This window comes from Selaginella moellendorffii, unplaced genomic scaffold (assembly GCF_000143415.4).
Source record: "Selaginella moellendorffii unplaced genomic scaffold, v1.0 SELMOscaffold_20, whole genome shotgun sequence".
Lineage (NCBI taxonomy): Eukaryota > Viridiplantae > Streptophyta > Lycopodiopsida > Selaginellales > Selaginellaceae > Selaginella > Selaginella moellendorffii.
Genome location: NW_003314281.1, coordinates 1,583,687 through 1,608,893, shown reverse-complemented (window position 1 = coordinate 1,608,893; position 25,207 = coordinate 1,583,687). Strand labels below are relative to the sequence as shown.

The window sequence follows — 25,207 nt, the reverse complement described above, 5'->3', positions numbered from 1 at the left end:
TTTCAAAAAGCTTCTCATCCTCAATGTAGGAGATATGTGCTTGGTGAGGTGACCATGGGCTTTGGAGCCACTAAACACCTAGTGGCCTTGCAACTTGGGCAGAACCAACTCACTGGCCCTCTCCCATACAGTCCAAACGCGGTGCAAGTCTCAAGCCAAACTCGGCAGCATGACTAGCCACTTTGCACTGGGATCCAAGTGCTAGACCTGTGAATGAACTTCCAGGGCATGTTTCCAGAGATAGTTTGCAAGTGGTGGAGATCATTCCCAATGCTTTTACGCTCACATTGGTGGCTTTGAAACCTTGCATGAGATCGAGCTGGTCGGGCAAAGCACCAGTAAGGTGGTTGCTGGAGAGATCAATCACTTGAAGATTGGTGAGGTTGGCGATGCATGCCTAGGATATTGTTGTTTGCGAGTGACAAGACCATCAAGCAAGTCTCCTGGGTGTATACCTTTGGCGGTGGCATGTTTGACTACGGGATCACCCTGCGAGGAGTATATACCAACATATCAAACCTCGTTGATTCGTTCACGCTCATGGACTTCTCAAACAACGAGCTCGAAGGTGAGCTCCTCCTCACACTTTCTCGGCTTGTGGGTCTCATGCAGCTCAACATCTCGAGCAACAGATTCTCTGGACGCATCCCAGTTGGACTCTCCATGCTTAAGGTGCTGGAATCACTTGACCTGTCGCACAACTTCGAGGGTGGCATTCTGCAGGAGATTGCGTTCATGCCAGTTTCAGCGTTGCCTACAACAATCTCAGTGGTCCTATTCCTACTGGCAACAACCTCAACACCAGGTTTCTGGATGCCTTTACAGGCAACACTCTCTTGTGTGGATTCCCACTCTCAGCATGCAATGCTTCGACATCTAATTCCTCGACCAACATCCCAGTACATGCCACCAACACTGATACATTCTTCATCTTGGGCTTTCTCTGTGGTGTTATCCTGCAGTGGTGTTCACCAGCAAAATCCAGATGGTCATCAGCATGTTCTACAAGTTCCAAGAAGATGGAGATCATTCAAAGCTGGATTTTACTGCACAGGCAATCCCACAGCAGCAGTCAAGTCTTGCCACCCCCCAGCAACTTAGCTTAATGTAAACACTATAATAAAGGTACCATCTTTTCAAAGCTGTGGTATAGATGAGAGAAACAAGAGTTGATAAGAATGGCCAGGTGTTAAAGAGGTTGCATTCAGTTCAGATGAAATTCAAAACCTTAAGGAATCTGATTTTAATCTTGAGAAGAGGAAAATTGAAGATATAAATGATAGAACTAGCATTGTTCCCATAAAGATGCACAAGAGGTTAGTAAGAAAAGGTGAATTTATTAGTATAATCTCTAAGCAGAAGGAAGGTAAAATAAACTTCACTCAAATGCTTTAATGTGAAATTCTTTTCATAAAGTACATTATTGAGTTAATGAAGGAGTATATTGTAAAAACAAAAGGTCGAAAGTACATAATTGCCATTCAAGATTATTATACACATGTCTAAACTTTACGAAGGAGGAACATGGGAAGGCATATGCTTTTTGCAAGCATATGTACTAGATATCCATTAACATCTTGCACCAGGATCCTAAAGTGGATGTTTATATACATTAACCAACCCTTATTATTATTGAGTTGAAGAAGACTCTTGGAGATTATGTTCATTCTTCATCGATAATATAAGCTTTTGTATTTTATATAATTAGTTTTCGTTTTATATATATATACACAAGTTTTCTCTTTGCAATATACCCATAATATTCATGTGTCTCATAGTTGCTAGAGAATCTTAATTCAATCTTGATAATTTTAAAAAGCACAAATTTAAATCCTATCTTATTTAAAATTCTAAAGAACCTACCTATTTTAGCTTGTAGTAAATAATTAAATTCTTGGATAAGAAATCTCTACCAAAATATTTTTATTTATATAAAATGCAAAAAGATGTTAGGTTGAATGTTAATTTTTTAAACTTTGTAATGTTTGTATTGAACTACATTTGAAATTTGAGCTCAACTCATGAGCTCAAGAGTGATCTGTACTCGGTAGAAGTAACTACCATAAATGAAGGAGGCCATTAGATTTTTGCAGACCTAACCAGAAAAGTTGGTCCAAATGTTCAAAAGCTAATTTGGAGATAGTGCAATCTAAATAGCACTGTAAGCTCAAAAACATTATCCAACCCAATCTAATTAAAAACAGACATGGTGGTATATATTAGATATAGAGTTGTGCTCCAATATTGTGATGGCATAGTATATGGCCTCTAACCAAGGTGGCTCACAATCATACATATCCCTCTTATTAAAACAGTGAAAAGAAAGAAAGAGGGACCACCTCCTACCACCCACCTTCCTTATGGAGCCACCACAGTAGCACTAGAATCAACCTACACTGTAGTGTTGCCACAATAGAGTGGAAGACACAAATAGGGTTATTCTAAAGGCAAGAAAAAAATATAACAATGAATACCTGAGTGAGTTCCCAAGGAATAATCACAAACATTCTATTGAGTGCTTGGCTTGAAAGACGGGAGCATCCCTGAAGTGGAGCAAGTTCCTCAAATATCCTAATAGTAAGAGGCAACTAACATGATTTAAACATTTCTTTGGACTTGGAGGGAGGCTATAAGCCTGGTTAATATGGCAATATTTTATAGTGCCTTGTGTTTAGAACCATCAACAACATGAAAAATGCTATATACATAGAGTAATCTGAAATAATTCATATTATTGTTACAATCCTTGCAGAAGCCAAAGTCCTCAAAGTTTCTTGTTCAACCTCTTGCAAATGCAGCAAGAATAGTTCATTGACACCTCTCATGGATTGGTAGGGATGAAATAGCTAGTATAAAGATAAAAACAACACAAAAATGTATAGCAAAAGTATACCCTATAAACCAGTTATAACACAAAGTTGCTATTGCGTATAAATGATTTGCCAAGTCTTGCTATGCCTTGTGGTTAGATGCCAATACCCAAGCACACACACCAAAGCAACTACTAAAGAGTTATGTAGGAATAAAAAGTTTGTCATCTTATTCATTTTCCAATAGATTGGCTAGTAATCTCACCATATCTGCCCATAGTGAGGGAAGAAAGAAAATAATCTATTAAACAACATAAAATCAAAAATATATTTAGTCTTCTTTTGTTTCCATATCCAAACAAGCAGGAATGGATATAATAGAATGCTCCTTCACCATAGGCTTGTGTTGCATGTAATGTTATGCTATTTGTACAAGTAAATAGAATTGACTTTGGTTCATATGATCATCCATATCATCAAGATCAAGCATGTGCACTGAAACACCTCATGTGTACAAGTATGAATCTAATGACAAAGAAACATCTAAGAATAAATATTATAAATTACTTCAAACACTAATGTGAAACACAAATCCCTAAGGCCTAAAGTGGGCCGAAAATGTGCCATATGGTAGTAATCAAAATGGAAGTCCAACTAGCATAACACGTTTGGACCAAAAGTTTCAATTTAGAAAGTCAAGAGCAGGAGTGGAACTCCAAACAAAGTGTTCAAGGAATGAGCATGAAGCGATTGATGAATGAGCGTCTAGAAAAATACATAAAAAGGACTAACACATGGCAAATGTCATGACATATGGAAGTGTCAAAATGGAGTCTGAGATAGAGTCGGATATAGAGTCCAAGATGGAGTCCATGATGAACTCAAAATGGAGTTCAAGATGGAGTCCAAAATAGAGTCCAATAAGGACTCTAACATGGACCCAAGATAGAGTTCGAGATGGACCAAAGATGGAATTTAAGATGAATTTGAGATGGATTGAGACCAAGACCAAGATTGAGACTAAAGTTGACTCTAAGTCTAAGACCAAGACTGAGGCTAAGTCCGAGTCTGAGTCTAAGTGTAAGTCCGAGTTTGAGTCTAAGTCCGAGTCCGAGTCCGAGTTCGAGGATGAAAGCATAAAGCGATTGTCTCCCAAACCCTTAGGGGTTTGGTGAGCTCCAAAAGTATAATAGGGGAGGACTCTAGTGGAGCCAATTTGGCTAGGAAAGGCCAATGTGACCAAGGAAGGCTATACCCATGTGTTGGATGATGATATAATTATTGAGGAGTCCAAGGCTAGAGTGAACATGAACAAACAAACAGGGTAGCTTAGTGAAGTGTTCAAGAGCCAGCTCTAGCTCCCTCAGGAGATCGAATGGTTAATGCTCCCAATCCAAGTGTTTGGGGGCACTGGAATTGGTGATCGGCCGATAGAGGGTGATCAGGAAAACTTAGGTTACAATGCTCAACTCTTTTTTGGGGAACCTCACTATTGCTCCTTGAGTAACTTAGTGTTGGATTGGTTTTGAGTTTGGTCAGAAAGAGAGTGGCATGAGTTTGTCTGTGTTGTGAATAAAAGTTAGTGGTGTTGGGTGTTATAAATCTCTATCGGTGGAATGTGGCATTTATGTTTTATTTTGTCGAGTCAAGTTGACACTTGATACTCACATAAACTTTTGAAGTAGTGATATGAGCATTGCTCGTGGTGTTACTCAATTGATGATCAAGGTATTGTGATACTTATATCATATCCAAATGTATAGTAGGGATAGTGGGTAGGTTGGGCATGGCCGACTAACCTGAGGTATAGTCTAGCTCCCGCTTGCGTGCTTGTCCTTGTTCTGTGTCCAACTTGGGTCTAAGCCCAAGTTCCATTCCATGTTAGCTGGTGGAGTACCCATATCCTTACGTTAGGCCACCAGTATGCCAAAATAGTGTTAAACTCCATTTGGTTCTGTTTGGTTCTGTTTTGCGTATTAGTCTTAGCATTAGGATGCTGGTTACTCTAAGACTATTCCAAGTCGCTCTGAGCTCCTGTCCCTTCGCTCCTTGGGCTGTACACTCGGGAGTATCTCCATGGTCCGGTTCCATCACTCAGCTCCATGCTTGGGAGTTTGGCACCATTCTTTCGTTCAGTGGCCCAAGGCCTTGAACCTCAGGTTCCACACCATTGTCCTATGGACACATGGCATCTATCACGTGGCATAAGAATAAAAGTTAGTGGTGTTGGGTGTTGTAAATCTCTATCGGTGGAGTGTGGCATTTATGTTGCATTTGGTTGAGTCGATTTGACACTTGATACTCACATAAACCTTTGTAGTGACATGAGCATTGCTCGTGGTGTTACTCAATTGATGATCAAGTTATTGTGATACTTATATCATATCTATGTGATAATGAGCAATATGTTTACGAAGTTGCTTGGGTAAATAATAATCAACCCCAAAGTGGTTGATGGTAAAGCTAGTCTACTTGCACATAGTAACATTGTAGTAGCTTTGACTGGATTCTAGATGATGGTCCATTATGCTAAACTTAAGTTGGTACGTTGTTTCCTTAAGGGTTTACCCATTGAGGTGTTGGAAAAAAGTTGTAATATTCACTTGCTATGGCTTGTTGGTTGATCCATTAGCACTTCAAGTAGATTTTTGGATGGAGAAAGTGTGTAGTTGAGGCATTGACATCGTTAGCACTTGTGTTAGTAGAAGTGGCATTGTTATTTCGAGTGATGAGGAGTTCTCCTTAGCCCTTGATTTTTCATGTCATTTTTTTTGTTAGTGTTTTGGCTTCACATTGGATCTTGAAGGTGATTGAAGAAGGGTGTTAATGCAATGTGGATGTCTGAAGATATGGTCTTTGTGATCAAGCCTTGGATGTTCATTTTGCATTTTGTAGATATCAATGTTGGATGTCAAAAGTATGGGTAAGATGTTCGATGCTTAAGCATTCTATGGGTCATGAGAATTTGTGTTGAGGTGAACTTATATGAAGTTGTTAGTAGAAGGAAGTTGGTTGAGTCTTGAAAGTTTGCATTCTTAAACTGAGAGTTATTCTTTCTCTAGGATGGAAATTTTTCCACAAATTTTCTTAGGCTTTTCCAATGGTTGATCTGTTGATCACTTTGCTCAAAAAACATTCCGTTTTTGTAAGCCAATATAAACTAGTGAAGGGGTTAGAGTTGACTTTGGTTAGCTTAGACCTTAGTAAGTAGTTTGTATGATGCGGCTCAAAAGGGATGCTGACTTTTGGGGCTAAGGCAATTAAGTTGGATAGAGTCTGGAGTTAGTATAGAAACGTGGCTATTACGCTTTTCTAAAAAAATGACCCTCGTGCCTTTCTTCTGTAGCATTATACTTGGTGGCAGGTTGCACCTTGCATTTCATTAAAACTCTATGAGAGTAGTGAGCTCTCACTGATCTTGATTTGATCTTGGTTGCCCTGCACCTTGGCTAAGGATGATGATGTTCAACTTAGTTGTTTAAGGTTGAGATGTTGGTACCTGTACTATAGCTTTGTCTATAAGGAAGTTGTGTACCAATATGAGTCCATTTCATGGTCTTCATTTTAGTTTCGACTAAGTGTTGATCATGCATAGCTAGTGTAGCGCACCTTATTTCTCTCCCCTTAAGCCAACTGAAAAAGGGGCAATTGCTTGATGAGAGAGCCCTTAGTGGCTATTTTATCCCCATTTATCCCCTAAGGTTCCAAAGATCCACGGTGACAATATATCTAAATCTCATCCCATGATCATATATGCTACACTTATCCCCCCTTTAGAGATGTCAATGTCCTCATTGACTATTGACTAACAATCTCTACTGAGCCAAGGGGAACCCCACAATGGATACCTTCGTCCGTGGATACTCCATACAAGAGGAAAGACATACGTATGGATGCTCAATATGTACAATTTCAAATTTAGGGGTAGGAATATACCTTACTCAAGGGCATATTATATTTTTAAGTAGCCACTAATCAATGGGAATCGAATCCGTGCCATTTCCCTTGATACCAACTGTAACGCACCTTATCTCTTTCCCCTTAAGCCAACTGGAAAAGGGGCAATTGTTTGATGAGAGAGCCCTTAGTGGCTATTTTATCCCCATTTATCCCCCAAGGTTCCAAGGATCCATGGTGACAGTATATCCAAATCTCATCCTATGATCACATGCGCTACAGCTAGCCTCTTCAAGGCATGCTTAGAGCTATAGGCTAAATGCATTAGTGAGCTTATTGTGGTTGAGTTGGATTTGAGTGGTCATTTAGTTTGTGCTTGTCCATGAGCTAATATCTCGTATCTAGGGTATTATGTTCATATTGGACAAGTATATGACTCGATAACATGAGTTTAATGTTTGGGTCTTGTGAAGGCAAGTTGAAAGAGTGATTGTTGGTTGCTTGGCAATTAGTGGTTGGTTGTAGACTTCGTCGAGGACTATTAGACACTTGCTTCGCTTGATGATGATTTACTAGTGATGGGCTTACTTTATCGGATGGTGTTGTGGAGGATCGTGTCGTTAGACTTACGTGGTTTTCCATGTTGGCATGTCAATTTCTCTATCGATATCATTTAGTTATGTTTAGTTCGTAGTGTTGGATTTCATTAAATTTTGCATGTGGTGATTCACTCCTTGATGAAGTGTTATCTATAGCTGAGTATTATTGAAGAACTAGTCTTGGATACTGAGTAAAGTATCTTCAACTTTGGTTAGTTTAGTTGCTAAGAGAGTTTAGAGTGGTGATTCACTCTTGCTTTCTTCTAGCTTTGTTATGGTGTTGATAGCATTGAAGTGATGCCTTGTTGTTGACATTGTTAATGTTGAGATTTGAGTGAAATGAGATGTCTCTCAAAAAGATTGATGTCGAATTTCATTAGTCTCGATGATGAATTTTTTTATGATTTGGCCATGACTTTGTGTTATTGGTATTCGTGCATTTGCTAGTTAAGCAACTGTATTGGCATTCAAACGAGCTGAGTTGCAAATTTAAGTTAGTTGTGTTTTAGACCAAATTGTTTAGTAAGGGTTGAGCTTTGAACTTTTCCTTGAAAGGTGATTTAGTTATGGATAATGCTAACTCTATAAGAGGATGAGTTAGTGATTAGTATTGAGGATGTTAAATTCTTTATATCGATCATTGATGATTCTTCTTGTGCTTATTATAAAGTGAGTTACGTCTTGCTATAAATGGATTTATGGAGGATTGGATTGGATGATCATTTGTTGAGCATAACTTTGTTATACTTAGCTTTTGGATTGATGCAAACATGCTCTTCATTAGCTTTTACATTATGAAGTTTAGCTTATGGATGTGTTGAGAAGGATATTATGGGTTATATTATGATTTCTTCTTTAGCATTGAAGTTAGTATATGCGAGACTCATGATCATTGTTAGGCAAGACTTGGCTATAAGCTTCTTCAAACTTTTGGTTCTTTGAGTTTTATGCTCATTGTTCCATTTGTTAAGAGTTGTTGGGGAAGGCATTTTCAATAGCAAACCTAGATAAAATGGTTTAGCGCTTTACCACTATCTATCCCATAACTCACCACTTGTAAAACCATCCCTTTCAACATGCATCAAGATAGGGACTCTTGATTGCATATTGTGAACACGAGTAATGAGTCACACTTCGTTGCAAATCATCTCTCCAAGAAGAGAAGATAATTTACATATTTGATCCTTCGTCCCTAATAACTCTTTTTTCGGTCTCATCTTTGACTAAACCTCAAACTTGCATTCGCACTACCTTCAGTCCAATCTAAGAAAAGTTTATGAGAGAGCACGGCAATGACTATTTGAACCAATAGACTAATCCCTACAGTCTTGATTGATCCACTTATAATCATGCCTAGGAAGGATCCACTAATGCCGTGCCAAACAGCTACGAACCAGCTTATTTTCCACTCATAGCAAACTTAGGGAAGGTTTACTTATCCCATCGTACAAGGAACAACTCATGGAACCACTGATAGGCTAACATTAATCCTCCCAACTCAAAGTGTAACCTTGAATTGCTAATATGCCACACTCACGAGCCCAAGCACAAACTCATGTAAAATGGAACATCTTACATCCAACTTATGAGCCTAAGCAAAAGCTTATTACTCTAGTACAAAAAGGTAACTAAGATCTATACCCAAGGAATGATTGCAAAGTCTTTGCACCCAAGCGTGTAATCATCGTTTTCATCTTTGCGTATGTAACAAGACTAGTTGCCTAATCTCATTGTATAGTACTTGCTTAGATGTTTTCCTCTGATACCAAATGTAGTGCATAAAGTTTTTACCCTTTATCCTATGGTGCTTTACCATAGGATAACACCACGAAGCAAAACCTAAACCCTCTTTATGCCATGTGATAAATGCCACGTGTCCATAGGATAGTGGTGTGGAACCTGAGGTTTAGGGCCTTGGGCCACTGAACAAAAGAATGGTGCCAAACTCCCAAGCATGGAGCCAAGGAGTGATGGAACCGAACCATGGAGCTACTACCCAAGGAGTGAAGGGACAGGAGCTTGGAGCGACTTGGAACAGTCCTAGAGCAACCAGCATCCTAATGCCAGGACTAATACACAAAACGGAGCCAAACGAAGTTTAGCACTATTTTGGCATACCAGTGGCCTAACGTAAGGGTATAGGTACTCCACCAACTAGCATAGAATGGAATTTGGGCTTAGACCCAAGCTAGACGCAAAACAAGGACAGCCACACAAGTGGGAGCTAGACTATGCCTCAGGTTAGTCGGCCATGCCCAACCTACCCACTATCCCTGTTATACATTTGGAATCCCCCATATCCCCCCCCCCCCCCTCCCCTCTCGAGGAACACACGCTTTGGGCTTTCACCCCAAACCTCCCTTAGTATTAGGAGTTAATCTCTGGGACAAGCTCAAAATTTACTAAATATGGAATGGCACTAAAATGTGAATTTGGACACGGGACGAACACCATTGTGTTCAAGCCAATCTCTACATTCCGTAGATATGCCAAATGAGCAAATCTAGACACTTTCCATAAATAGCATTTGGGACCGAAACATAAAGGGCATGATACCAAGGGTGTTTGGCAAACATGATAAATTATCATCTAGTGATATTGAGGGATTAGTTTCAATATGCGAGGGTTCTTGTCAAGTTAGTGCAAGACAAAGCAAAAGAGAATTAAGAGCCAGGTTGAGTATGCTCAACTAGAAACACATAGGAGTTCCTACCTTATGTCCATCTGGCTAAGTACAAGTGCTAAGCACAGTAAATCAACACTTGAACAAGAAGGGCTGATAAAGGGAACTAGCAATACCGACCTCCTGCCATCGTGGCAGTAAGGAAAGAGTGTCCGTAAGGACTAGCCAACAGGTAACTTTTGATACCCGAAATCACATTCATGACAATAATGCCACTTTCATTAACACAAGTGTTAGTAATATTAGTGCCTCAACTACATACCTTCTCTATCAAATAATGTACTCCAAGCGTCAACAAATCTACCAACAAACTAAGGTTACAACTTTTTCAAAACCTTAATGGGCAAACTCTTAATAAACCAAAGTACCATCACTAGCTTATCATAATGGAGCACTTTAGAAAACCCTGTTAAAGCTACTACAATGTTATTATGTGCAAGTAAACTAGCATCATCATCAATCACTTTGGGGTTAATCATTATTTGATTAAACAACTTCTTAAACACATTACTCAAAATCATTAGGATATAATATATAAAAATCACAATAACTTGATCATTAATCGAGTAACACTATAAACAAACCTATATTATTACTTCAAAAGTTACGTGAGTTGCCAACTCTATTCAACAAAATGCAACATAAATGCCACACCCCATCGATAAAGATTAACAATATCTAACATCACCAACTTCGTTCATAACATAGAAAAACTTATCACTCTTTTTCTAACCAAATTCAAAATTAATCTAACACTAAGCTACTCAAAGAGCAACAAAGTTCCTTGGAAAAAAATTGAGTATTGTAACTCAAGCCTTTTAATAACAAATAATGTTTTACCATTATCCATCCCATGACTCACTATTTGTAAGACCAAGCAATGAGATCACACTTCATTGCAAATCATCTCTCTAAAAAAAAAAAAATTTAAGTGTTTGATCTTTTGTCCTTAATAGCTCTCTTTTTGGTCTCAACTTGATTAAACCTCAAATTAATCTAAGAAAAGTTTATTGTTGTTTAGAGTACAGCAATGACTATTCAAACTAATATACTAATGCCTACAATCTTAATTAATCCATTTATAATCATGCTTAAGAAGAATTTACTAATGTCATGCTTAATAGTTAACAGATTAGTCTATTTGCCACTTATAACAAACTTAAGGGAGGTTTACTTTTAATTACAATAATATAGAATAACTTATAAAAACCAACATTAATCCTGCCAACTCAAAGGGTAATTTTAAATTGCTAATATACCACTCACAAGTCCAAGTGCAAACTCATATAAATGGTACATCTCACATCCATCCTATAAACCCAAGCAAAAACTCATACTATATAGTATAAAAAAGTAACTAAAATCCATACATAAGGGATGCATATAACACTATAGCAACCAAATGTGTACCCACTTGGATTATAGGCATATTGTTGAATGTTTAAGTATGTTGTTGGGTCATAAGAATTTATATTGAAGTGAAATTATGTGAAGTTGTAAATAGGAGGAAGTTGGTTAAGTCTTAAAAGTTCGTATTGCCAGACTATAAGTCATTCTTTTTTAAAATAGAAAATTTTCCATAAATTTTCTTAGGTTTTTTCAATGTTTGATCTATTGATCATTTTTCTTGAAAACCATTCTATTTTCAAAAGCCATAACAAACTAATGAAGGGGTTGAAATTGACTTTGGTTAGTTTAAATCTTAATAAGTAATTTGTATGATGCAACTAAAAGGGGATGTTGACTTTTGGGGCTAAAATAATTGAGTTGAATAGAGTCTAGAGTTGGCATAAAAAAAAGGCCATTGTGTTTTTTTAAAAAGGTGACTATTGTGACTTTTTTTTATAGTATCATGCTTGGTGGCACATTATACTTTGGATTTTATTAGATTGTATGAGAGTAGTGAGCTTTTATTAATCTTGAGTTGGTCATTAGTTTTAACTGAGTGTTGATCATTCATAGCTAGCTTATTAAACTCTTTGGTTATGCTATTGGCTTGTTGGTAGGTTTATTATTGTACAATTAAATTTGAGTAGTCATTTTGTTCATACTTGTCCATATTTCTATATATTATACTTGGAGTATGTAAGCTCCTAAATTTAAACTTCCTGAGAGGTCAAATACTACTTAAACCCAAAGATGTTTAACCATAAACATTTTTATGGATTGTGTTTCAATTCGTTCTTTTTAGTTACTTATAATTCACCATGCTTTCTTGCAAGTTCATGCCCTCATGAATGAAAGCTGAGAGCCACAACTCTCTTTCGAACTCTACTTTCTTAATACCCTACCCCTTGGGTCAAGCCCAACTAGAGGAAACTAAATTGCTAGATGTGAATTTCAATATATGGTGTGATTTCTCTAACCAATCAATAAAGTTGGACTTGAGACGCCCTATAATATTAAATATAAAATCCTAAATTGAGACTTTTCGGGAGGTCACTTAGCCTAGTATTAATCAAATTTAAGGATGATGTATCAGTAAGTAACTAAAGAGTATAACCTAGGTGATATCCCGAGAAGTCCAAATTCAAGAGCTTATAATATCCTAAGACCCTTAACCAATTGAAAAAATGAGTGTGCTTTTGTTCATAAGCCCTTTCCCTTTACATTTGAACCCCTATAGATCATCTTTTGAGTTCTTATTTTTTGTTACTTACAAATGTAAACCATAAATTTTTCTTTTTCAATTTGTCAACTTACATTGTCTATCCAACCACCTCTACCTTGACCTTAGTTAAGTTCCCATGCCAAGGTTTCTGCCTATTGTACCAGCTTCTACTTGGTTTTATTTGGATTCAGCCATATATTACACGAGTAATAAGGTGTTAGCCATCCATCTACAAATTCCTAAATTCTCTTCCAATCTCCTTCACTGGGTTAAACTAAACTTAAAGTTCGATTACACTCTCCATAGGCATAAGTAGCCAAACACACCACAGCTCTAAATTCTTAACATCCCTAGGTATAATAAAACTTAATCCCTCTAAATCCCAAATCTTGAGTGCATCTCTTACTTTGGGAATCCAAAGGGAAACACTATGGCCTAATAACCTGGTATGAATACCCCTACTCTCACACTTCTATCCCAAAGAAAAGGCGTAAATCCCTAAGAAGGAACGATGACTAATGATTTGCATAGTATTTAAATGGGGTATCACTCTATATGAGCCAAGAGCACTACAATTGATTTCCCTTTTGGGAATAGAAGCTACTCTTGAGCACTTCCTTGGGTGGCCTCTCTAGCACCACCCAAGTTTGTGCTCACTCCCACTCAATTCCACTAATCATTAATCCTAACCTTAACTCAATTTGGAAGCACTATTGGAAAACTCTCCAATGATGATTCTTACTATACTTTTGGAACCCCCTTGCAACTCCCCCCCCCCCCAGGATACAATTGCTTTGGGATTTCACCCCATGACTTGTATTAGTATTTAGACTCAGTCTCAGATTTAATCTTGGACTCGACCTTGGACTCGCTCTTAGACTTAGTCTTGGACTTGATTTCAAATCTCAGACTCGGTTTCAAACTTGGCCTTAAAGTTAGTCTCGGACTTGATTTCAGACTCGGTTTCATTTGATAAACTTTTTATTGTTTTGGTTATGATTTCAAGAATCCTTTAACATACAACACTTTGAGGAGTTGGTTCCTTACAACAAAGTGTTATTTTTTCATTGAACAAATATATAATAATCTACCATCCAAACGAATGACAAATTATTTGACATCAACAATAATTATGATAAAAATAATCAATGGAATGGGACTCAAGTTTTAGAGCATTGGGCCATTGAACAAAGGGACAGAGCCAAACTCCTAAACATAAGTTAAATAGTAAAAGAACTAGAGCACAAAGTAATTTTTAAGCATTTAGCCAAAAAGTGAAGGGACAAGAGCATAGAGTGATATTATAATAGTTTTAGAGCATTCAACATCCCAATACTAAGACTAGTATGTAAAAAGAAGCCAAATAGAGTTTAGCATTATTTTAGTATACTAGTGGTCTAATGCAAAGATATGGGTACTTCAATATAAAGCTTAGGGTTAGACTCAAGCTAGATGTGGAACAAGGATAAATACGCTTAGCAAGAAGATATATAGTGTCTCAAGATGCTTGACTTACCCACTGTCCTACTACACATTTGGAATCCCCCCACCTCCTACCCTATATGAATGTATGTTTTGAAGTTTCACCCCAATTCCAACAATTAATCTTTAGGACAATCATGCAAACTTATTAATATGGAATGACATTAAATTGTGAATTTGCATGTAAGAATAACACTATCATATGTAGGACAATCTCTACATTTCATAAATATGTTTAACTGTCAAATCTAAACACTTTCCATAAATAGTTAATCAGACTAAATTGAGGGGGGGTCCTTAATCAAAATCCCAGTACCTTTAATTTTGCCCTAAAGATCCCTAATTCAAAATTTCCTTGCCATTTGAATAGGGTGTTTCCCATTGCAAAGAGGGCATAACAGAGAGCTCAAGAAGGGCAATTAAGAATGATGGAGTACTTGATCAAGGTGCTTTTGGCTCAGAAGATAAGGTAGTGACCTTGGAAAATGAGAGTGATAGCAAAGAATAAGAGTTTGTAGTGATTTCCAACATTCTTTGCCAATCTTAAATTGTGATGGAGGTATATGAATTTATTGTTCAATACACACTTCAAAAACAAAAAAGGTTACACTCTTCTATGGCTTTGAGTAATTTTGTTGCTTCTTCTCTTATCGATTTCCTTTGCAACTTATTAAATGATGAATCCTTCACAAGGTCTTTACAACATTCCAAGTAAAAAGAACTTTGTAGTAAAACATATAAGTATCTCTTTGTGACAGTTAGCTATAAGGGATATATGGCCTACATTTTCAGAGAAGTTTGGATATCACCATGCAACTTGTATAAAAGTATTAAAGAAATTTGTGAGAGCACTTATGGAAAAACACAGAAGCACATATATTAGGTAGCCAGAAAGGGAAGAACTTCAAATAGTGAAGAATGATTTCTAAAGATTGCATAGTTTCCTAAATTATGTTGGAGATATTGATTGCACACACATCCAAATAAAGCTTCTAGGTGGTTTTGATGAACAAAAGTGGAGGGATTATAAATGATAGTTTAGCATGCAAGCTTAAGCTATTGTTGATAATGAATCTTGGTTTTTAGACTTGAGAGTTGGATATCCAAGATTTGCAAATGATCAAAAAGTTTGGACCACAGTCACAAGTTATTCGTTGTGAGAGATTGAATGGTCCTATTTACCATACAAGGTTTGGAGACATTGAGTATTTAATAGCAGATGGTGGCTATGATATTGCTGTGGGAATGTTTATTCCATTTGTTGGTGACAATATAACTTCATACACTCCTCTACTAAAATTGCAGTCGAACAAACATTTGGTCAACTAAAGATGTAGTGGAGGTATTTGAATAAGCAACTTTATTGTGGTGATCCTTATATGCAATGTAATTATATCACAACTTGTGTTATTATGCATAACATTATGATAACCAGTGGTGATAGATTTTTGGAGGAGTGGGATGGCAGTAGCAATGATCCAAATTATAGCACTAAAGAAAGTAATGTTGTTAGAAGTACTTTTGGATGTAGATTTACAAAGATTATAATGGATTAAATATTGAGTTTGCACCATTAAAAGAATTACATTCCCTTCCTAATCTACATCTCAAACAAGTCATTTTGACAAGAAAATTAGTCCCTCACACCCTATAGACTATTACTCAAGCACTCTTGTGTCCATTGTGATTCCGAACTCAAGGTGTCAATCATTGTTTGCTGTTTTGCTCATGAAGATTTTGTGCAAGCTTCATTTGTGCTTCTCAACATTTCTCCATCATCTTTATCATCCCTTCAACACCCTTTGGTGCCCTCTATCTTTTCATACTAGTTTTTAGGGTGTTGTCCTTTACTCTTTTCAAAGTTGACCTAGCTCTTGACTTAGATCTAAAATGCATTAAAAACTTATAAACCATAAAACAAATATAAATGGCATACCTTCAAGCTCAATTAGTTATAAGGACTCAGTTGGTTGTGAGGGCTGAGTCTGTGGTGTATAGTGCTTATTGAAAGCAACAAATTTTTGTTCTAATGTGTCAAAAACAAGGCCATCTATATCTATAGTTCTACTCTCTGAAACCATCTTATTGTAAAACTCCTCTGGGAAGTCATAATATAATTTCCAAGTGATGCATTCATCACTTGATATATTCCAATAGCTTAATTGCCCACTTAGAATATCAAGCTCCCACTTCCAAATGTTGAGGTTATATCCTCCTAGTTTTTGCATTGGGGATAATCATAGTAACATTTATTCTCATAATACTAATGTTAAATTCACTTCCACTTATTGTTTTTCCCCTTAGACTTCTTCATAGATCCACCCTCTTTATACTTTATATTATCTAAACACTTCGCATAATTGAGAGTGGTCATCTCCTCTAGTGTCTATGTTTTCCTCTTCCTAACTTCAAACTTTCATTAGAAATCATTTGAATTCGACACCTCATTTCAAACTCTCAAATCCAAGCTAGGTGGAAGTGAGGCAACCTATAATACAAGCTCTAAAAAGATTGAAAAACTCACATTAGATAAATATTGTGGATTTAGAGAAGTTTTAGTGGTGGAAACACCTTGTTGAGTAAGTGATGGACTACATTAGACATGTTTCTAGAGGTATAATTCAATTTTTTGAGCACTTACCTCTAGAGTTTCCATGAGTTCCAAGTCCATTTGAGTTTCCTTAAAAGAAAAAAAATAACTTAAATGAAATGAAAATTTTAATTCACCACAGCATCACCAAGACTCTATCTTGCAAATATATGAGAATTCTGAATTGAAAATGATGCTAGAAATGCCAAGTTTTTCTAGAAATTCATCATGAATACAAACACAAAATTCTCTAACTCTTACTTGGTTTATAACTTGTGGTTGCATCTTTAATGTTGCTATGGGTGCTCTTAAGTTACATGATTATCTTCTTGAGCGATGGTGTAGTGATTCCATCTTTTGTGAATTTTCTTGGGTGCATTGGCTGTAGCATTTCCTCATTTCCCACCAGACCTAAAAACTTTATTTTAGGTTGTCCCAAGTCAATCCTAAGCCTGGAATTGAGGCTTGTCCTGAGTCAACCCAGATGAATTTTGGGCCCTAATTGCCCAAAAAGGCTATATATAATATGAGAGGACTTAAAACTTTCTCCAAGTCCCCCACATATAACACCATTGTAAGTCTAATTTACTAACACTTATATAAAAGGGACTGATAAAAGGTTTAACAATATTAATCTCTTGTCATCATAGTAATAAGAGAAAAATATCTGAAAAGACTCACTAACATATAACTTTTTAATGCTCACAATCACATTCTCAACACTACCTCCAAAATGCCCCCATGACTTTTTTTTGTTCATGGGCTTCATATTTATGAATTTTCTTGGGTGTGCCCCTCTCTATCTTTTTTCTCTTGCCACGTGGGCCTCCACATTCCAAATTAAAATAAGTTTTAACAGGAGGTACATCATCCTTGAAAGTGGGAATTTTTCAATTTAGGAAATCCAACTTAGAATTTTTATGGAATCCCACATATGATTTTTCATATGTACAAGTAACCTTGAGGCTATATACTAGTGCATGCAATGCATTAGACTTTTGGATTTGGACAACACTAAACTCAGTTGAATCTTATCTCAAACTCAGAAAACACCTCAATCTAACTTCAGGTTGATATCTTCTTCCATTTTTTATTTTGTTTATATTTTTTTCTGGAGAAACGGCCAGAAATCCGAAAGTCAGTGCTACAATGTAATCAAGATTAAGCTGCAATCTCTTTAAAACAGCATGGCTTGAAGACTTCAAGCTAGGCAGAAATTAAGTTCCAAGGTCTCCAAGTTCAAGCTATGGTGTTTCATTGCTTGATCTTTCCGTTTCTCCTTTTATCTTTTCTCTCGATCCCAGCTCAATCATTCTCACTCAACACTTCAGATTTGTACACTCACGAATGTCATGGCTTGACAGCAGGTCGCACTCTCCTCCAAGCTAGATCTGGAGTTCCAGGTATGGATGTAAGTAGCTACCAAGGTAATGTTGACTGGCCGAGTGCCTACAACAACGTTGCAAGGTTCGCATACATCAAGGGCACCGAAGGAACGGGATACCCAAACCCATATTTTTCACAGCAGTATGTTGGTTCTTACCGTGCAGGTTTCATCCGTGGAGCATATCACTTTGGCCGTCCGGACATATCTAATGGTGCTACTCAGGCGATGTACTTCCTCACAAATGGAGGTCGGTGGTCTTCAGATGGGCAAACACTTCCTGGAGCTTTGGATATTGAGTACAATCCATCTTGTGGAAACTCTTGTAATCCACTGCAAACATGTTACAACCTTGGAAAGCCAGAGATGAGGAAGTGGATCCAGGACTTTGTGAACACTTCCAAGCAAGGAACTGGAGTTTATCCAGTGATTTACAGCACTGCGGACTGGTATAACACATGCGTGGGGACTTATGGGGACTTTAGCAGTGTCTGCCCATTTTGGCTCGCTTGTTATTGTCCCATGGTGACCACTTATCCTTACAACTGGAAAGTATATACGTTTTGGCAGTACGCCGACTCGGGAACGTTTCCTGGCGATCAGAACGTGTTTAATGGGCCTTACTCTCTACTGCAGAAGCTCGCCAAAGGCTGATTATGTTGGATTGAAGTGCCCAGCTAGGATGATTACCTCGCGCAGACGCAGGGCGAACAGGGACGCGTTGTGATCTGGAGGGTTGTATCCCGTTGCACTTACGCATAATTTTGAGTTAGTTGAATGTTTTCAATAATACCATGCCATGACAGAAGGAAAACAAAGTGTGCTTTCTTACTGCTTGTTTGGTGAGTCTCAACATTCATTTGCCCTAATGTGGAATTTGCATGCAGGCAACAAAAACTCAGCGCTCTTGAGACATTTTCTGTCAATTAATTCGTTTTGCCAGGCCAGAGTTTTGGAATTCGATATGCTCCACCGTATGTAGCACCCAAAGGTGTGAACTATGCGTGGAGGAATCGTGGAGACCGGAAGGATCTTCGTGAGTTTTTCCAAGTTTTTTCCTCATAGTTTGTGATTTGCTCTTGTGATCTAGATTGGAAGATTGTCGTTGTCAAAGCAACTTCTCTACTTCCAAAACACCACGCGCAAGCTCAAGTCCATGTTTCGTGAGGAGTCTGCCCACCAGTACCTCGTAAAATCCATTTTTTGCGTCACCATCGGTGCCAATGACTATCTCTTGCCCGTTCCTCTCACCTAGGACTCTTTCCTCACGCCGCACGCCTTCCAGGCAGCAACTCACAGTTAAGTCCATGTAAAGTTCTCGTGATCATCTAAAAGTTGCTGCTTTCCAGACGCTTTACAACTTGGGTGCTCGCAGGATCATTGTCACGGGAGTTGGACCCATCGGCTGCATCCCATATCAGCTCACGCTCAATCTCCGGAGAGATGGGAACTGTGTTCCGAGTGCCAACAAGCTTGCACTGGACTACAACTCGGCTCTGGGAGATCTCATCCTGGAACTCAACTCCAAACTCCCCGGATCGATGTTCTCCTACGCAAACGCTTACAACGTTGTCTGTGATGTCATCACCAACAAGAAAAACTCATTCGTTTCTCGATTGATTCCATAGTTTTTCTAATTCTTTTCTCGATTGATTCCATGGTTTTCTTGTGTTTAAAGGCTTCGAGACGAGCGATCGAACGTTATGGATAGATCAAGAACTACGGCCAAGCCAAAGAGGCCAGATCTTCAGCTATGGGTTTACAACCGGGTGCTGGCTTTTGAGGTTGAGCACAAAGCGTGAGAAGATTGAGATGGTTGACGCTTGGCGGGATCTCTACTCCAAGGTAAAGAGATTGGACGAGAGGTTCTACGGACCGATGGAGTGGATCATTGGTATGCCCTCTGCGGGAGCAATGTATCGGGTTGGCCCGTTCACGCACAGTGACCTTGACAGGGGGTTTTTTTCTCTTGTGGCTTTATAGGAAAGGTACCGACTGCTCCAGGCGTCACACGGGCACGTTTGGGCCACAGGGAAGAATCCCCTTGTACGGCCCTCCAATCCCGCCGCATTCCTCCTCGCCGCGATGCCCAACACTTTCTTCAACTTCAAGCACAGTTCCCAGAGATGGGTGAGTGCCAAGTCGAAGATGGACTCCCCACCTACTCGGAAGAATCGCAAGGCATGAGATCCAACGAGTTACCAAGCATAAGGGAAGTAATGCCCGATATCTCATCAGCCGGATACTCATCTGGCTCGTAGAAGAGAGCACAGTTTCTCACGCAATCCCCATATCTCGTAGTGGAAACTGGGAGTCGCTGTGACATCATTGTGATGATGCAAGCTTATGCACAGGATGGCCAGCTTGCAAGTGCCAGGGACATCTATGAGACAATGCCAGATCGCAACCAAGTAGCTCTCAGCACCGTGATCTTGGCGCTTGCACAGCATGGCTACGTTCAATCCTCAAGAACAGCATTTGAGCGATTTGAAAAGTAGCAGGAGGTCACGACATGGAGTTTGATCATTGCAGCCTATGTCCAGAACGGACACGTGAGCAAGGCACTGGATCTCTTTTGAGAGATGATCTTGCTTGCTTTCAAGCCAGACGAGACCATCTTCATGACAATTCTAGCATCAGCAGTGAGCTAGCTTGAGCAGTACTGCCGAGACTTTTTGTCCATGATCTCAGACTTTGGGATCTTTCCCAGGATTGAGCATTATAGTCGACACAAGGGTGAGTTGGTCAGCTGGAGCAATCCATCCATAGCCGGGCTTGTGGATGATTCTTCTGGGTGGAAAATCCATTGAAATGCAAAGGTTGTGGAATGTTAGTTGGAAAATCCAATAGTACTCAGTGAAAATTTTAGGCATTGACATTTTGCTTAACTAGTTTTGATAAAGAAGTCTATGAACAATTACTAATTGCAAAGCAACTAACAACCACATTTCAGTTTACCTTCATAAAACCTAAACACTAAATTTATAATTGAGTCCTTAGCCTAGTTGTTTAAGGTTTAAGTTTTACTCCATATGGTAAAACATTACAGGGAAAACTTATGTGTGCTACATTTAGTATTAGAGAAATATATTTTAGTGAGTATTATCCAACAAAATTGGGTAATTAGACTTGTTATATATACAAAGATGAAAACAATGAATCCAACATCAATATTCATAAAATGTGAACTAAAAATAAATACTCAAGACTTGATCATGAAGATCATTTCTTTTGATATTTATATTGCATTAACACTCTTTTTCAATCACTTTCAAAATTCAATTTGAAGCCAAAACACTAACAATAAAAATGACATAAAAATTTAAGTTTTAAGGAGAACTTTTCATCACTTAATGTAATAATGCTACTTCCACTAACACAAGTGCTAACAATGTCAATGCCTCAACCACAAACTTTCTCCATCCAACAATATTCCAAGTACTAACAGATTCACCAATAAATTATAACAAATAGGCAAATTGAAGGAACTAAGGTACCAAAACATAAGCTTAGTATAATGGATAATTTTTGAGAATCCAATCAAAGCTACTCCTATATATAAATAGACTAGCTTCACTATTAACCATTTTGGGGTTGATTATTTTTTGACCAAATAACTTTGTAAACACATTGCTCACAATCATTAGTATATAATATAAAAATCATAATGATTTAATCATCAATCGAGCTCCATGAACTAGCCCACATTATTACTTTAAAAATTTATAAAGTGTCTACTCTAATAAAAAAAATGCAACATAAATGCTACACTTCATTAATAGAGATTTACAACATTTAACCACAAATTTTGCTTACAACATAGACAAGCTCATGCCACTCTTTTTCTAACCAAACTCAAAACTAATCCAATACTAAGCTACTCAAAAAGCAATAAAAAACTTTCCTTAGAAAAAAATTGAACATCGCAACCAAGCCTTCTAATAACAAGTCTAAACAAAATAATTTAACACTTCACCACTATCTATCTTATGACTCATCATTTGTAAGACTATCATAATCAACATGCATCGAAATAGAGACTCCGACCATATGATGTGAAATAAGTAATGAAATCACACTTCATTGCAAATCATTTCTTGAGAATGAAAAAATAATTTACGTGTTTGATCCTTTATCCTTCATAATTCTCTTTTATATGTCAATTTGACTAAACCTCAAACTTACATTCACGCTACCTTTATTCCAGTATAAAAAAAGTTTATAAGAGAGCACGGCAATAATGTTTGGCTATCTTTACCAATGGCTTAACACAAGGATATAGATGCTCTATCAACTAATATGGTATAGAATTTAGGTTTAAACCCAAGTTAGATGCAAAACAAGGATAAGCACACAAGTAAGGAGCTAAATTATACCTTAGGTTGATTAACCATGCTTGAACTACCCACTATCCCTACTATACATTTGGAAGCCCAAAGGAATGTATGTTTTGGGTTTTCACCTTAATCCAAGAGTTAGTCTTTAAAACAATTATAAAAACTTATTAAATATGGAATGGCATTAAAATGTGAATTTGGATATGGGAATAACACCATCATATTTAGGACAATTTTTATATTCCGTAAATATATCTATCTAGACACTTTCCATAAATAGCCATTAGGATTGAATGGGGTGTCTTAGTAGAAATAATAAACTATCACTCAGTGAATAATAAAAGATTAAGCTTAATATCATAAGGGTCCTTGCTAAGGCAATGCAAGACAGAGCAAAAGAGAATTAAAAGTCAAATCAAGTATGCTCAACAAGAAACATATAAAAGTTCCTACTTTAGATTTATCCAGCTAAGTACAGATGCTAAATGCAATTTATTAACACTTGAACAAAAAGGACTAAAAGGAATTAACAATATCAATTTTTTGCTATTGTGGCAGTAAAGAAAATATTTAAAAGAACTCACTGATAGATAACTATTAATACCCACAATCACATTCACAACAAAATAATAATAAAAATGTTTCAAGGCTTAAAAAGCCTAAAATCTGGGCCCATGAGAGATTGTAGAAATAGTGTGATCTCACTGGATATATAATAGTTATATGACAAGTTGAGTTGAAGGCAATATACATCCAAGGAGAGATATAAGCCTGATCAAGACAAATGCTGGCAAAATAATCACATGATATTCTTGCCCAAGCACACATGTTGATATAGCATTGCCAATGTTTCTGCCTTCTGTGAGCTTGAGAACCCCGTCGAGGATACGTTTTATTAGTCAACGGATGTCAAGAGACCTTTATTGACTTCCATTGACATTTTGCTAGAAGTTCACACATCCAATGCAACAAGGCCTGTGCTGCGCTCAAAACCATTTGCAAATCTTATATCCCACAGGACCCAACGTAGCACACGACAGAGCCTCCATGAGGTTTCTATGGCCTCCGTGGCAAGTTGCATGAGAATACTTTGTGGCCATTCTCCAAAGACCGCAATGGCAACGAGGCTCAAAGGCCTGGCACTGGAACTCGACCAGATGGCTTCTGCGTACTTGCACCTGGGAGGTGATCCGTGCTATGAAGACGTGCTCGAGCTGTTCTCAATCTAACTACGTGAATACAAATGCCAGGTCTTGTTGAGGACAAGAGTTACCTAGCACGCCAAGAACTAGAAGCGCCTCTATGGCGTGAGGAACTTAGGGCTGGAGCAACCGAGGGCTCTCTTCTACGCACCAGACGACGATGAGATATCCGGCATAACTTCCGTGCTATGATGGCCAAGCCAAAAATGCCGGCTCTTCAGCTATGGGTTTACAACCAGGTGCTGGGTTTTGAGGTTGAGCACAAGCATGAGAAGATTGAGATGGTTGATGCTTGGTGGGATTTCTACTCCAAGGGAAAGAGATTGGACCGGTTTTACGGACCAATGGAGTGGATCATTGGTATGGATGTGACTGTGAGTAGGTTTTGGTTCTCTTGTGGCTTTTCAGGAAAGGTACAGACTGCTCCAGGTGTCGATCAACGTGCTGAGGATCTCGATCTCCTGGGGTCGATTGTTGCTAGTGTTAGTTTGTGCTGCCGAAAGTCGGTAACAGTTGGGATTTTACCGAGGTGTCAACAGGGGAGATTAGAGCGGAAGATTAATCAGACAAGTGGCACGGAAATGCGCGAAGATACCCAATTATGTCCGAGGGATTTGGATGCGGGCATAAGGGATTGCCAAGTTGATGTCTCGTTCGTCGCCATTGACGAAACAATCGCACGCTGGGGTGGTACGGATCCTTGGCATGTTTGGGCCAAAGGGAAGAATCCCTGCAGCAAGAAAACCAAAGAAAGCCCAACACAAAAACCATGGAATCAATCTAGAAAAATGAAGAAAACCATGGAATCAATAGCTGAGTTCCAGGATGAGATCTCTCAGAGCCGAATTGTAGTCCAGTGCGTTGGGACTCAGTACACAGCTCCAAACTCTCCGGAGATTGAGCGTGAGCTGATATGGGATGCAGCCGATGGGTCCAACTCCCGCGACAATGATCTTGCGAGCACCCGAGTTGTAAAGCGTCTGGAAAGCAGCAACTTTTAGATGGTCACGAGAACTTTGCATGGACTTAACTGTGAGTTGCTGCCGGAAGTTCGTGATGAGCTTGTCCTTGAGGCGCGCGGCGTGAGGAAAGAGTCCTTGGTGAGAGGAACGGGCAAGAGGTAGTCATTTGCGCCGATGGTGACGGAAAAAATGGATTTTACGAGGTACTGGTGGGCAGCGTCCTCGCCGAGCATGGATTTGAGCTCGTGCATGGTGTTTTGAAAGTAGAGAAGTTGCTTTGACAACGACAATCTTCCAGTCTAGATCAGACAAATTATGTCAGACAAACTATGAGGAAAAAAATTGTTAAAACTCAGATTCCTCCACCAGAAACATAGTTTACACCTTTTAAGATCCCTTCGCTCTGCGTTGGCTAGATATGGTGGAGCGTATGGAATTCTAAAACTCTCTCCTGGCAAAACGAATTAATTGACAGGAAATGTCTCACCTAAGATGAGAATGTCCATGAGGTCCTCCTCCTTGATCCTGTACGGCTGGGTGTTCTACTTCTAGATATTTGAAGTTTGTCGTATAGTGCTCTCATTTTGCCTGGACGAGAGGGTAGACAGTGTTGAGCCGTGGGAGATTAAGTTCTTTTAAATTTGGCAATT

At 38.4% G+C, this 25,207-nt stretch overlaps 1 protein-coding gene across 1 annotated transcript; it reads left to right on the top strand.

Moving 5' to 3' along the window:
- Positions 1-393: 393 nt before the first annotated feature.
- Positions 394-18,710, top strand: LOC9637475 (N,O-diacetylmuramidase). Its single transcript, XM_002972982.2, has 3 exons — positions 394-805; positions 963-1,076; positions 18,037-18,710. The coding sequence occupies exons 1-3, from the start codon at positions 394-396 to the stop codon at positions 18,708-18,710; spliced, it is 1,200 nt and encodes a 399-aa protein (XP_002973028.2).
- The last annotated feature ends 6,497 nt before the right edge of the window (positions 18,711-25,207 follow it).